The sequence below is a fragment of the Tauraco erythrolophus genome, chromosome 11, assembly GCF_009769465.1.
Source record: "Tauraco erythrolophus isolate bTauEry1 chromosome 11, bTauEry1.pri, whole genome shotgun sequence".
Taxonomy (NCBI): Eukaryota; Metazoa; Chordata; class Aves; order Musophagiformes; family Musophagidae; genus Tauraco; species Tauraco erythrolophus.
Genome location: NC_141475.1, coordinates 15,261,028 through 15,274,543, shown reverse-complemented (window position 1 = coordinate 15,274,543; position 13,516 = coordinate 15,261,028). Strand labels below are relative to the sequence as shown.

At 38.6% G+C, this 13,516-nt stretch overlaps 1 protein-coding gene across 18 annotated transcripts in view; it reads left to right on the top strand.

The window, feature by feature from the left end:
- Positions 1-9,475, top strand: part of DLG1 (discs large MAGUK scaffold protein 1) — a 161,435-nt gene extending 151,960 nt beyond the window's left edge. For all 18 annotated transcript variants that reach the window (XM_086618560.1, XM_086618561.1, XM_086618556.1 and 15 more), the window contains 5 exons: positions 1,695-1,796; positions 2,047-2,219; positions 5,834-5,943; positions 6,316-6,407; positions 9,129-9,475. In XM_086618560.1, coding sequence (XP_086474686.1) covers positions 1,695-1,796; positions 2,047-2,219; positions 5,834-5,943; positions 6,316-6,407; positions 9,129-9,235 — 584 coding nt within the window. In that variant the 3' untranslated portion in view covers positions 9,236-9,475. The remainder of the gene's footprint in view (positions 1-1,694; positions 1,797-2,046; positions 2,220-5,833; positions 5,944-6,315; positions 6,408-9,128) is intronic.
- The last annotated feature ends 4,041 nt before the right edge of the window (positions 9,476-13,516 follow it).

Here is a 13,516-nt window from a genome sequence, read left to right as displayed (position 1 = left end):
TAAAAGTGAGAAAACTCATGGGCTGAGATGAAGACTGTTTCATAGGCAAAAGCTGCACACACAAGCAAAGCAAAACAAGGAATTCATTCCCTGCTTCCCATGGGCAGACAGGTGTTCAGCCATCTCCAGGAAAGCAGGGCTCCATCATGTGTGACAGTTATTTGGGAAGACAAACACCTTCAGTTGGAATTTTCTGCCCTTGCTCCTCCTTCCCCCAGCTTTGTATGCTGAGCATGACATCATATGGTACAGAATATCGCTTTGGTCAGTTGGGGTCAGCTGTCCCAGCTGTGTCCCCTCCCATCTTCTTGTGCACCCCCAGTGTACTTGCTGGTGGGGTGGGGTAGTGCAGTAAGGACAACATCCACAAACCCAAAATATAGCCCCATACTAGGTACTGTGAAGAAAATTAATTCTGTCCCAGCCAAAACCAGCACATCTGTTGTGAATGGTAGTATTATCGAGTGAGTTACTGTCAGGGTTGAAGAGAAAAGATATGAATGAGGCTTTGCACAAGCCAGTGGTTTAATAACTACCATATTGTAAACCTGAAGATTTTAGAGAGCTGAGTGCTTTGGTATTTAAATACATGACTGCAATTCCCTTTGTGAGTCTGGCATTGTGTATGGGGAAGGCCATAAAAGAACCAGCACCTCGTTCCTTTGCGTAGTTGCAGTAATACATTCCCTCCATGTTATCTACGTTTGTCCACTAATTCACTTCCACAGTGAGTTTGGGTTTGGTTTTGTGGGTTTTTTGTGGTTTTGGTTTTAGGTGGTTGGTTGGTTTGTTTGTTTTTTTTTTTTAAGAAGCCCAGAGGAAGAAAGAACTGTAATGACCAAAATAGATTTAAAGGTGCTTGGATTTGAGACACTAGTGGGCCACTCTTAGTCTTTAAGTAAAGATGTTTATGGTTTAATTAATAGGTTGACAATTACTGGATCTCAGACATTCACTTTATGAATATATTAATAACTCTGAAAGGAAACAGTTCTGAAAGTCAAATTAAAATACATTTTACAGGTCAGACTTTATTTAGTTTGGACTTATTTGTGCAGTAAGGACAGATTGAACCTAAAACTAAAATTTATACCGCTGAAATTATATGCTAATGCCAAGGTACTTAGATGTTATTGTCTTCATGGTTCTTGCAGTATAATCGGATATTTCTTGCTTGAGTTTGATTTCCAAACAAAAGCCCTTTATAAATTTATAAAAAATTAAACTGCTTTTAAAAGATGCTATACTTCACATTATAAGGGTGTTAATAGTTACAGAAGCTATATATAGTTGAGTCTTTTCATATTTGAGTATTTAAGTTGTGGTCTTAGAGAAAAAGAAGCAGCTTCTCCTAACACAGAACTAGAATTTCACTAACTCTGCGACTGCTTAGATACCTCTTTGAAGTGGAAAGATTTTCAAACTTCTCCCTTTTGCGATTTTCATTAGAATGAAGGGTGTTACTTTGTGTTTCTTTCAAAACATTTCGTAATTTAAGACTCATCTTTGATCACTCAGGAGAGTGAGTTGAGAGTGAAGATCTAACATCTTGCTGTGACTGCAATATTAATTGACACATTTTTCTTCTCTTTAGGTATTAAAACCATTACAGTGCTATAAAGCACATTTTGCTGAACTGTAAAAGCTACCAATGATGTTGAAATGTAACTAATGTTATTTCTTTATGTTTATAGTCAGTTATACTCGACCTGTGATTGTTTTGGGACCCATGAAAGACAGAATAAATGATGATCTGATCTCAGAATTTCCGGATAAATTTGGCTCGTGTGTTCCGCGTAAGTCTGAGCAAATATTAAAGCAATTCAAAGTGATTTTTTCTGTTAATTTTCTTAATAGACTTATTCTCTGTATGTTGAGTTTAAAAAAGTTAATATATTGTCTAAGCTTTATAGAGCTGTCTTAATTGTCAGTCATCTCTTTGCTTGTGACAATTTTGCAGTGTAAATGGGAGACTATTTTTTGATCTTGTAGGGGAAAAAGTCACTTTTTTGTTTTGCTTTAAAAATTACTGGTTTATATTTAAAGATACTACTAGACCAAAACGAGATTATGAGGTGGATGGACGTGATTACCATTTTGTCACTTCTCGAGAGCAAATGGAGAAGGATATTCAGGATCACAAATTCATTGAAGCTGGCCAGTACAATAATCATCTTTATGGAACAAGTGTCCAATCAGTGCGAGAAGTAGCAGAAAAGGTAAATCAGTGCCAGTTACTTTCATTTGCTGAGGTGATTATCTGATTGTGCTGACAGGGGAAAAGAGAAGAATGGCAAGAATTCATTAAGAACCGTTTGACTTTAAAAGGAATTTGTACAAAACTAGAAACAAAGTGCATTGTCACAAATGCATTTAAGGAAATAACGAAGCTTTGGAATAATGGAAGCATTGTGATTAAATTACAGGAAAAGAGCAACCGTTGTTTGTGCCCTCTTATAAAAAGAGAATAGAGAAGAAATAGTGGAATTGCAGGCTGGTTAGCCTAGCTCACGTACATGGATCATTAGCTAATTAAGAATAGTGGTGATGGAATCAATTAATATGTTGATTCATTTGATAGACCTATGCAGGAGAAAACTTGTAAAATTCGTATTCTTTGTGCCACTCATGAATTTAGCTGACAAAGGAAAAAAGAGTGAATGTAATAAACTCAATTTTAGAAAGACTTTTTATATAACTACAACTACATTTTGAAGATTGACTTTACTGGTTTTGTCTTGAACAGATTTTAGTGAACTGTTTCTTTCAAAATCTAAGTATTTCTAAATTCAAACTGAAGTTTACTTGAAGTCTCTGAAAAAAAAAAAGAAAACATATTTCTTAAAGTAAGGTGCTTGTTTTAATGAGAATGTTTCGTCAAAATTCTTTTTGCAAATGTTCTTTTTTATGTTGATGAATGTTATTCTAGTTAGCTTACGAATATGGTGCATTTACAGTAGACAATGTTAACTGATCTGCACGAGAGAAGAAATAGCTTTTTTCCTAGGTGGGACCTCAAAAGTGTGAGCATTTTCTGTTTGGACACATGGAGGGTAAGTGTGGCTAACTCATCTGACACAGGAGTGTAGTTAGTCCTCTGGAAAGCAGAGTAGACTATGATGGCCAAATGGCTGAGCGTTGTTATTTTTGGCAATTTAATTTACTGGACTCCAAAACCAGGCAGAACATGGTGAGATTCTGTGGTTCGTGTGATTAAGTTTTTTTTCTACTGTCTTTCTAACCCTGTGGAATAGAACCTGGCCCAGTGGTATATAGCAAGAAGAGTGAGGGGAAAAAAAAATTAATTACAAAATTGTTAAAGTAAATGAACGGTACTTTGTATGGGAGGCTGAACAAAGTTGTGAAACTACCATAAGTGGTTAAGTGTTTATTTATTGAGCAGCTTAAACTTTAGAATCCTGTTAGCTGCTTCTTCACCTGGTCGCACAGATACAGTCCTTCAGTTCCATCCTAGACCTGAAATTGGCTGTGTAGTTTTGCCCATCTGGTGGGATTAGTAAGGTACAGAACAACTGTGAATCTTTTATAAACTGACATGAAGAACAAAGTACTACCAGATGTCTCTGTGCTATTAAATCTCTTGCACGGGCACCATGGGACTTCTGGCAAATGCAGCAATTTCTCAGTTTCAGCTAACGTTATTTTTCTGGGAAACAATGGCCTGTCCTTCAGAACCTGACTTCAAAATTGTGATAGGGCTGCAAAATAGTTGATCTAGGGCTACTCCCTCCCTGTATTCTCTCTGTTTCGCTTAAGGGATGAGTCTCTTGAGTGGGTCTTATCATTGGGTTACAAAAGAAGACAATTTCTAAGTTTTCTGTGATGAATGTAGGGGCAGAGATGACAGAAGTGACTGCTACTACCCCAGAAATAGTATTCTTGCAATAGCTTTAAATTGTGTCCATTTGCCCATGCTTCCAGCTGATCCTTATCTCTCTCATTTCCTTACCAGTAATGGACATGGCTAAAGATGCTTTTTGATGCCATTATTCAGTTATTGTAAAAGGCACTGAGTGCTGTGCTGTGTTTCTCAAACAGATCCAGTGATGCAGTGCAAGTGAGGAACTAAAAATATATAAGATATTGTTTAAATGCACCATGGAAAGAGCAAAATAGCTTCCTTGGATGAAAACTTGATAACTATATCATGAAGTACTTGCATTTCTTTTCCTTGTCTTCCAAATCTTCACTTGCAAGGAATTTTCATATCCACTTTTCTTTAGAATCACTAGCAGCTTGCAAATCTCTGTGTGTGAGGCCACTGTTAATGCACATACATTATTGATTTGGAATAAATTGTCACAGTTATATTCCATAAAGCCCAGGACAGCTACTGTCTTGGCAATCTAGTCATCCACCCTTATGCCAGGTGCTGAAGGATTTTAGGCAAAGTTGTTGGGCCAGACACAGCAGATACTAAATGTCTTATCCCAAAATGGAAAATGGACCAGTTAATGCTCTTAATTCTCAATTCCCAGAGGATGTGCCACATTTAGAGGGAAAACAGGTGAAAGATGTGGACAAGTCAGCACATGTAGTAAAATACTCTGCTAGAATATACAAACGCCTTACTAGAATATACTACTATGCTAGAATATACTCTGCTAGAATATACAAATACCACACAGCATCCGCATCCATGGACTGGATCTGGGAAACAGCTATCATCAGTTGAAAGCAAACAGATGTGTATTTTTCATGGGAAGAACACTTCTGGGGTCTTGGTTATGCAAGAGATCAAATGTAAATGATCCTAGTGATCCCTTCTGCCAGGAAACAGAATCATGTCACTCATTTCAGACTTCTTTCGAATGTGCCCTCCTGGAGTGATCTCTCAGGAGTTTAGGAAGTGCATTTTATGATATGATTTATGGTGCTTGAGGGTTTGTATCGTGACTATCAGAATTCTGCAATTCACGTTGGTCTCCTGCTAAAGAAGAAGCTTTTCTTATTTTAGTCACCTAATGGTGGTTTTCTGTTCCTCTCCCTCCCCTCCATCTCTTTTAGAACAATAGTATTCAATATTATTCATATGCTACTGAGAAAGGAAAGAAATAAAAAAGTGTGAAGAGGAAATGAGGGAATTAAAGGATAAGGAATAGGAAGAGCCTTTGAGATGAGCTTTCCCAAAGATAAAAATAAAAAGCTGGAAAATTGCATATAGTGGAAAAATAGAGGTGAAGAGAAACGCAGCCCTACCACATATTCTCTCCAATTGACCAAAGAAGGATTAAGTTACATTTGTTTCTTACAAGATAAAGAATAATCAGCCCAAATAAATTCCTTTCATCATCTCCAACCTTGTGTTCTGCAATATGATACCTGCGGGGAGGAGAGCGCTTGTATTCAGTTTCATCTAACTGTTGCAACAGGGGCAGATTTCCCTGCCATCAGAGCGGTAGTTCTGTCAGATACACTGGTTAAGTTACTTGGCTCTGCTCTAAACTGAATCTGTGACAAGGCCACGACCTTAAAGGATCCTCAGATTCTTTAAAAAAAAAAAAGATGATAATTTTGGTGGTGCGGTTGAAGTACAGCTGTTGTACAACTGGATGATTCTGCATTGTTGATTGGGCTGCAACCTCTGGTGGAGAAAGGAAGGAAGAAGGGTCAGGAACATCTCAAATGATCCTAATAGAGGAGCATTGTGGGACCTTGTGCCAAAGTGGTGAAATCATAGTATGATTGATGCAAATGCTTGAATTTTGTTGGCTTCAGTGGAGATGTGTTTTCTCTTCTAAATAATTATGCTACGCATACCTGTGACTTAAACTTTGCTTAGTGCCATTTTTCATTCTCTCTCACTTCTTAGGGTAAACATTGCATTCTTGATGTTTCTGGTAATGCGATCAAAAGGTTGCAGATTGCCCAGCTGTACCCAATCTCCATTTTTATTAAACCTAAAACAGTGGAAAATATCATGTGAGTAAAAGTAATGTACCTCAGGCTGAATTGTTTGAGACTGTCATTGTATTTGAAAAGTGAACTGCAAGCTATGCAAAGACAACTGTAATATTTGCATTTAAAACAGTATTTAATTTCCTGAGTTTAATTTCTAGCAACTTTTAGACAGAATTTCTAATCCAAATTAAGACGCTTGAGAACAAATGTCATTGTGCTAAATTCTGTGCAATATAGTGTCAGAACAGCTCATTTCCACTACAGTCTTTGCTTAGGTGTGTCATTTAGGAGACTGCCTCTTATTAGGGTTTCAGACAACAGTTTAAAATCTTATTTCGAAAGACTCCAAGTACTTGATAGTAGCTTTTAAATGTATAATGTTTTCAATTTCAGGGAAATGAATAAACGCTTAACGGAAGAGCAAGCCAGGAAGACATTTGAGAGAGCCATGAAACTGGAGCAAGAATTTACTGAACACTTCACAGGTGTGTTTTGCTTGGTACTGTTCCCATGCTAGAGTTGAAATTTTATTGCTTGCTGTAAAATAGTAATCCCTTCACCGTTGAGATAAGGCTGAATTTTCCAGCTAATCTGTGGTTGTTTTGAGACATTGAGCCTTCCTAGAACCTCTACACTGATTGCAATTTGATCAATTAGTTCAATATATACAAAAATTTACTGGGAGCTCAGTTTAGGTTTTAAAAACTGTAATACTTTCTACCGTTTTTCTAGGTACTGTAATGCAGATGTTTGTTTTCTAGGTATATTGTACGCTTAAAGCTTTTTATTTGCAGAGGTGAGATTTCCCAGCGAAGCTCCCTGCACAAAATTATTAATTTCCATTTTTTAAAAAACAGGAAGAATGATGGTAATTAAGCTTCTGGAAATTGTGCACTACAGCATTATGGTACTTAGCAAATCAAATTTATGTATGTCACAGACCTAACTGTAACAGCAAGGGATGGACTGCAAGCACTCAGACTGTGCCAATTGTTTGTATTGTGCCTTGCAGTAGGAGGAGATTGATCAAGTCAGGATTTTCAGGAGGACAGAAATGAGCCTTCTCTATTTCTATTCTAGGTAGACACTGACTGCTTTCCTTCCTGTTATGTTCTCTTTTGCAATGTTTTGGTGTTTGCTGCCCTTCTCACCTCCTTTCTGTGACATGACTCCTTTGCCCAGTTCCTCCTACATCTTATGTGGGCAGAGCCATGAATGCAACAGGCTGCTCCACTTGGGCAGAGGAACCAGTAGACTTCCTGCCCCGATCTTCCTGCTGCCTTGTTCTCTACATTGTGTGCTACCTACACAATGAACAGCTCGAGTCCATCCCTTTTTGTCTGCCTTCCTCCCTCTCCACTGCCTCGCAGCAGTCGGTTTATCCCAGTACTGCATCTAGCTCTCCCAGTCTTCCCGTAGCTTTCTGTCTGCACCCAGAGTGTTCTGGGACTCTCAACATATATTGCACATTCTTCCTATTTTAGGGTCCCTTACCAAATGACTTGCAAATGTGTCAGGTTTGTTGTTCAGGAAACAAATGAGTTTATTTTACTAGATATTAATTAAATATTTATTTAGTAGCTGGTATTCTCTGAGGTTGTCCTCAGGGCATTATGTAGGATGCTTTTTCAGAAAATTAAGGAACATAATTCAAGATATTTCAAAAACTTATGGGCCTTTTTAAGAGCTCTAGTGCTCAGGGCCATTTTTCCTCACAAAACCATGAGGCTTGTTAACAGGTGGTCAGACTTCTGTCCTGGATAGTCGAGTTCAGGCCAGAAATCCTTTTCTGAGTCTGTTTGAGACAGTCAAAGACATTACAAATCCTATTTACTGCTTACAGTTTGGAGGCTGCCATCCATGTGATTCAGATGGTAAAACAGAATGTGTGAGCATTCCCTAATCTGTTAAAAAATACTACATCGTGTGGGGTAACTGAAATCAACTTCATCAGCAGGTTAAGTTTAAATAGACTTAAACTTCACACTGAAGCACACAAAGAGCACATCCATCCTCAGTTTTGAGGGTATTGCACTTTGGAACAGATATGGTTAAACATAGGTGGAGAGAAGTAAGATGCTGAAGCTTGTGGCTGTTTGCAGTGCAAAGACGTTTCTGAATCTTTCTAATGCACTGTTGTGCTGTGAGCATCACACTTGAGCTGTAATAATTGAACAGCCTCCTCCTCCCGCAGGCACTATGACAGTGGGATGCAGGTGGGGAGGAAGTTTTTAAGAGATGGGAGTGATGAGTAGGAATAAAAAGGAGGTCATCTACATGAAAGCAAAGCTTGGAAGCAGCAGTAATATATTAACGCACAAAAGAGTGAGTCTGACCTGCCTCCAAAATTCGTTCATTCTGAACTTTGTTTCTTGGATTATCAACACTGAGGTGGCAATCCTAATTAAAAAGAAGCTGCTATCTCATGGTGGTTGCGTTTTCAGACTGAAGTGTGGTAAGAACAGCTCAAACTTCATCCTCGAGACTGTACTTTGATATGTGAAAACACATCCCTACTGGCTCATTTCTAATTATTTTCTAGCCTTGGAGAAAATACATCCAAGTTACACCATCTGAACATAAATTACACTTTTAGCTGTATAAGGAAGCCTGTTGTCTGTAAAACTTGAATCTGTTGGCAGGGCAACAAACTCCGTGAGTTTCTCCACTTTTTGGCCAAAAGCAAAGCTAGTGCTAGCAGGTAGAAATGTCAAGGTCAGCCAGCCTTGCTGTGAAACTTCATGATCCAGCTGAGGAGTTTGCCAGTCTGCATTACACAAAGCCAGACTTCAGACTGACTGCATGAGGACACAGCCCTGTGCTCTGTCTTGTCTTGTGTTGGAAACACACATGAAAGTTGGATCAAAGAGAGTCCTGGAGGATACGAACTGACTCAGGCAAACTAACATGGTTAGGAAAAGTAAAAAAAACACTTTTCGGTTGTGCGTGTGTACTTGCAGTAAAGGGAAAACCACTTCCTAACCGCAGGCTTCTGAGTGGGAGAGATGGTGCTTTGCATGTCCTGCTGTATCAACGATGTGCTTCACTCCGGCACAGAAACCAGAAATCCCAGTGGGTGTCTGTTCCTTCAGCGATCTAAAATCCTCTTGCCACTCTAAGGAAAAAGAACAGCTTGGCTTGAAACATCTTGGTTTCTGTACAGAGCTGGGAAGGATGACTGCTGATTGCCACGTTATGTTTTGCAGCTATTGTCCAAGGAGACACACTGGAAGAAATCTACAACCAAGTGAAACAGATCATAGAAGAACAGTCTGGGCCTTACATCTGGGTTCCAGCAAAGGAAAAATTATGAAAACAGATCTTTATTTTTCATTTTCTAACTGACATCACCTACTACATCTGACGACTCTTAAGCCCTCCCGGTGGAGCTGCCTCTAGTTCTTTCCAGCGTGGTTCATACCCTAACCATCTCATTCTGCAGTTCCCATAATGCTTTACATTTGGTGTCTCTCTTAGTTTAAATAATTTGTATTATTGTGTGTTGTTAGTTTGCCATTTTTCAAACATGACAGTGGAATGGCCTGACCAGCTATTAGTTTGGGGTGGGGGTGGGAGGGAATTGCTTGGTAAAATTCCTTAATGTTTAAGGGAAAGTAACTTTCAAAGATTTTTCAAAAAAGCTTTATAGACATTCTTTTAAAATTTCATAACAATTGAAAGACAAGTTGTATTCAAGGAAGTTGTAAATCATGAGTAACTTTGCACGCTTAACTTTAATAGCATGGTTTGGTCAGGGCAAGCAATTTCAGGTTTTATTTTCTGAGTTAAATTCTATTCTCAAAGTATTTTTTTTTTTTTCTTTCCAGGCAGTTAGAGAGAAACTTTCAAATTTTGAGTTAACTTTTTCATTAACTCCCATTACTATTCCTCAAGGGATATTCATTTTCATAATTTCATATGGATATTCTTATAATCTATTTTTTCATCTTTTTGCCAATAAAATTGCTAGGGACAAAGATGTGTAATGTTTTTAATCTTCCTTGTGAAACACTATTTATAGTGTCTTACAGAAATTGTTTATAGATAATGGTCATCACACTTTTTGAGCCTAAAATATGTTTAGGTGCTAGGAAACCTTGTATTTTTCAGAGGAATGCCAAATTTCCATTGGCAGTAATACAGAAAACAGCTGCAGAGATGGTCATTAGGGCAATGAGAGAGTGATTCGTAGCCTAAAATGTGTGTGTTCTTAGGGGTCAGATTTTAATGAATATTTTACCCACAATAACTGCCTATTTTGTTATAATAAATATATATATATTAAACTTTCTTTAACTAAACTCTGTAACTATGGGAATTATTTTCTTTACATAGTTGCGCACACATATAAATATATATATAAAAAATATATATTTTTCTTTTACCACCTACTCCTAGCTTTCTGTTTTGAATAAAAATACAGATTAGACTTTACCTTCCTTAATCACAAGAAAGCAAATGGGCTATGGTGGCTGGGCATAAAGTCCGGGGAATATTAGTTACAAGAAGAAAATACACGCAAGTTCTCCTCTTTTCTACGGAATTTCAGGTGTTTGTCTTCCCTGCTCCAGCCCCCTTGTAGTATGCACGTCTTAACCAAAGGGAGAATTCAGAGTCAACAATACATTTTGTTTTTCTGTACATGTTCATGTCAGATTGCGTAGGCACAAGTTCGTCCATTTGCAACGCACAAACTTCTGTGCTGAATGTTATAAATACCTTGTACCAAAACATGGAACGACCTTCAGTAATGAAATTCTTTAATTCCCGTATGATTTGGTTCCTGCCATTGCTTATTTGATTTGATTGTTTATAAGAGGGATGTACTTAGGGCAGTCATGGGACAGTCACACAACCAAATTAGCTTTGGTTTGTAGAGAATTATCAACACTATCCATTCCATTTGTTAGAAAGAGGAGAACAGCTAATAAACTTTATTGTACAACATATTTGTCAAGTGTGTTTTTAATCAAAAGAAACACAGGTGTTGTAGCATTTTTAAATAGTTGACCCAGATTGTAAATGAAAATAATGTGTTGGAGGGACGCTGGTGACCAGATTGGGGCCAGTGAAGTTACTACATTTAGAAGCAGGTTTAAACTTGGGTTACATATTTGGGACACAAATATTGCTGGGGTTATGTGGAATGCTTGTAAGACTTACAGTACTTGGAAGCTGCTGGTGTGTGGCCCAAAATAATTTTTGTTTTTCTAGATTTGTAAAGTAGGTCACTAGTAGTAGTTGTGCTGTCTTTGAGACTCCTGTCTGTGCAAGTTCAAGATGTAGACGGTTGGTGCAACTTTTGATAAATAATGTCATAAATTTTTACAGGAGCTAAAAGTGTACTGTAGTCTGCTGCTTTGAAAGTGACTGATTATCTGAGGTGTATTGTGAGACATCTTAAAAGAGATCAACTTTTAAAAGAATAGAAGCGTCTAGATCTCAGCTATAAAATCTGCAAACCAAACATCAGATCTATATTGTATACATTTCTTTTTTTCTACCTCCTTTTTTAACCCATCAGAAAGAGTCCTGTTCAGCTGAGTGGATAGGTAAAGATCAAACACTGGAGTGTCTGAATAACTTTCACAGAACTTTTCTCCCAGGCATTTTTCCTGTACTAGCCAGATGTCACCGAACACCACACTGAGGCTGAAGCCCACAGTGCTTATCTTGCACAGTTGTCATGCCAGAGTGAAAAAAGTCTTGAATCAAGAAAGCCCAAAGGACTCTAGGGTCAAATTTTTGCATTTTTGGTTTTGTTTCAGATGTTGGTGTTGAGTCCTGGCAGAAAAGTTGATTCTGACAGCCCTGATGCTCCCAGTTGATTTGTTTTATCTTGGAATTTTTAGGATTTTGCATTGGTTGCTGTTTCTCTGGATCTCACTTTTCCAGTATCAGGTGCTGATGTGTCTTTGATTCTTGGGTAGGCTTTACTCCCTGGATTTTAAAGATACGTTTTGCAATACATGTATGTCTCTTTGGGCTTCCAGTTTAACAACTAGAGTAATTAGGAAATCCAAATGGTGTCACAGTGATGCATCACCACCTTACTTTCACAGGCCCAGCAAAGGCACCTTAGGTTTTCTTCTCCACCTGCTAACCCAACTATTTGTAACTGCAGTCCAGAAGCAGGCTTGATGAAGTATTTGCTGCTATTTTTTTAAGTTATATTGATGGTTTCCTTTCTGGGCATTTTTGCTAAATTATCTTGAAAATTAGGTTAAGAAATTTAATATCTCCTCAAAACACAGATGTTCATAGAGTTAGGAATGAAATAGGAAAATGAGCTAAACTACCATGAACTGTGCTTGTGTGATGGTTTAGAGGGGGTTGCATTCAGAATAGGCATCCTGTATGAAAAGGCTGCTCCTCTACCTTCTGAACTTTTCCCGTGGAGGATCAAAAGAACCACAGGAGAGGCCTGATACTGAACTCATTTCTTACTAATCTTGCCCTTGCAGTCTTAAGCAACTGGTGCTAGGACTGTGCATCGGTCTTGTCACCTGTATATGTATGTTAGCCTCACTGTGAGCATCAGAGGGCTTGAGGACTTAATCTGGCCAGTGAGAAGGGCACAGGAGGGATCGAAATAATGGATCCTTCCAGAAATTTAGACAGGCTCCAAAGATGCCAAGTTGCTCTTTAGCACTTCACACAACAAAGAGATGACTACTTCCAGATGGTCTAGGTAGCCAGAACCAGAGCTGAGCCATAAGGTTTTGTTTAGAAAGAAGGTCTAGAGGGATCATGCTCTATTTTAGGACTTCAAAGTCCTGAACTTGAAGCAGCAATTAACTGACTTAAATTCAGCTGTTGTCTTACAGGTGCTAATAGGTGCTAAAGCTAGCAGCCTGGCCAAATTGCAGTCAAGTAGCTAACTCCTGAAAGCATCTGTGCACCGTTACTGGATGCATGAACTGTCCGAAGGATGCATACAGTTGTGTTGTTCATGTGTTCTCTCAGTAGAAGATGGTAAAGATGTGTGTGTGGGGATGCATGGCAGTACACAGCTGTTCTTTTTCTGGTAGCTGAGTGCTGAGATGAGAAATGGCAGACAGCAGAGCAAAGCAGGGTTAAATGGCTTTTATCTAAACAAAGTGTTACAGGCAGCTGCAGTTCATTGTCTAATGAGAAGTGAAGAAAAGGGCAGCACGAATGAGTGTTGCTCTGTGAAAGCTACTCGAAAAGTCACAGCAGCTTTTGACAGAGCTATTGCCAGCAGATGTTTTGGTCTTCCTGGGATAGAGAGGTCTTCCTGGGATAGAGAATCCTTCCTGGGCCTTCTCTAAAACCTTAAAAATTAAATCAAACTACTTCAGCTTTTTCATAGCACTTGCTATTTCAGGAGACGTGCTCTTAGCCTGTGCAGTACCACCTGTGGAGTGTACAGGCTTCACTGTTGTAAAAGCCTGTGTTTCTTGTTACGGCTTTATGGGATTCCTGACAACGCTGAGAACAGGGGGGAAAAAGTGACCATTGGCTCTGTCTAGTCAAGTACTTAGCTTCGATCTACTTCTTCTTCCTGAGCCCCAACACATCGGGCATGCATAGAACTCGTACTAAAGATGAAGATTTCTTTACACAGCCCTGC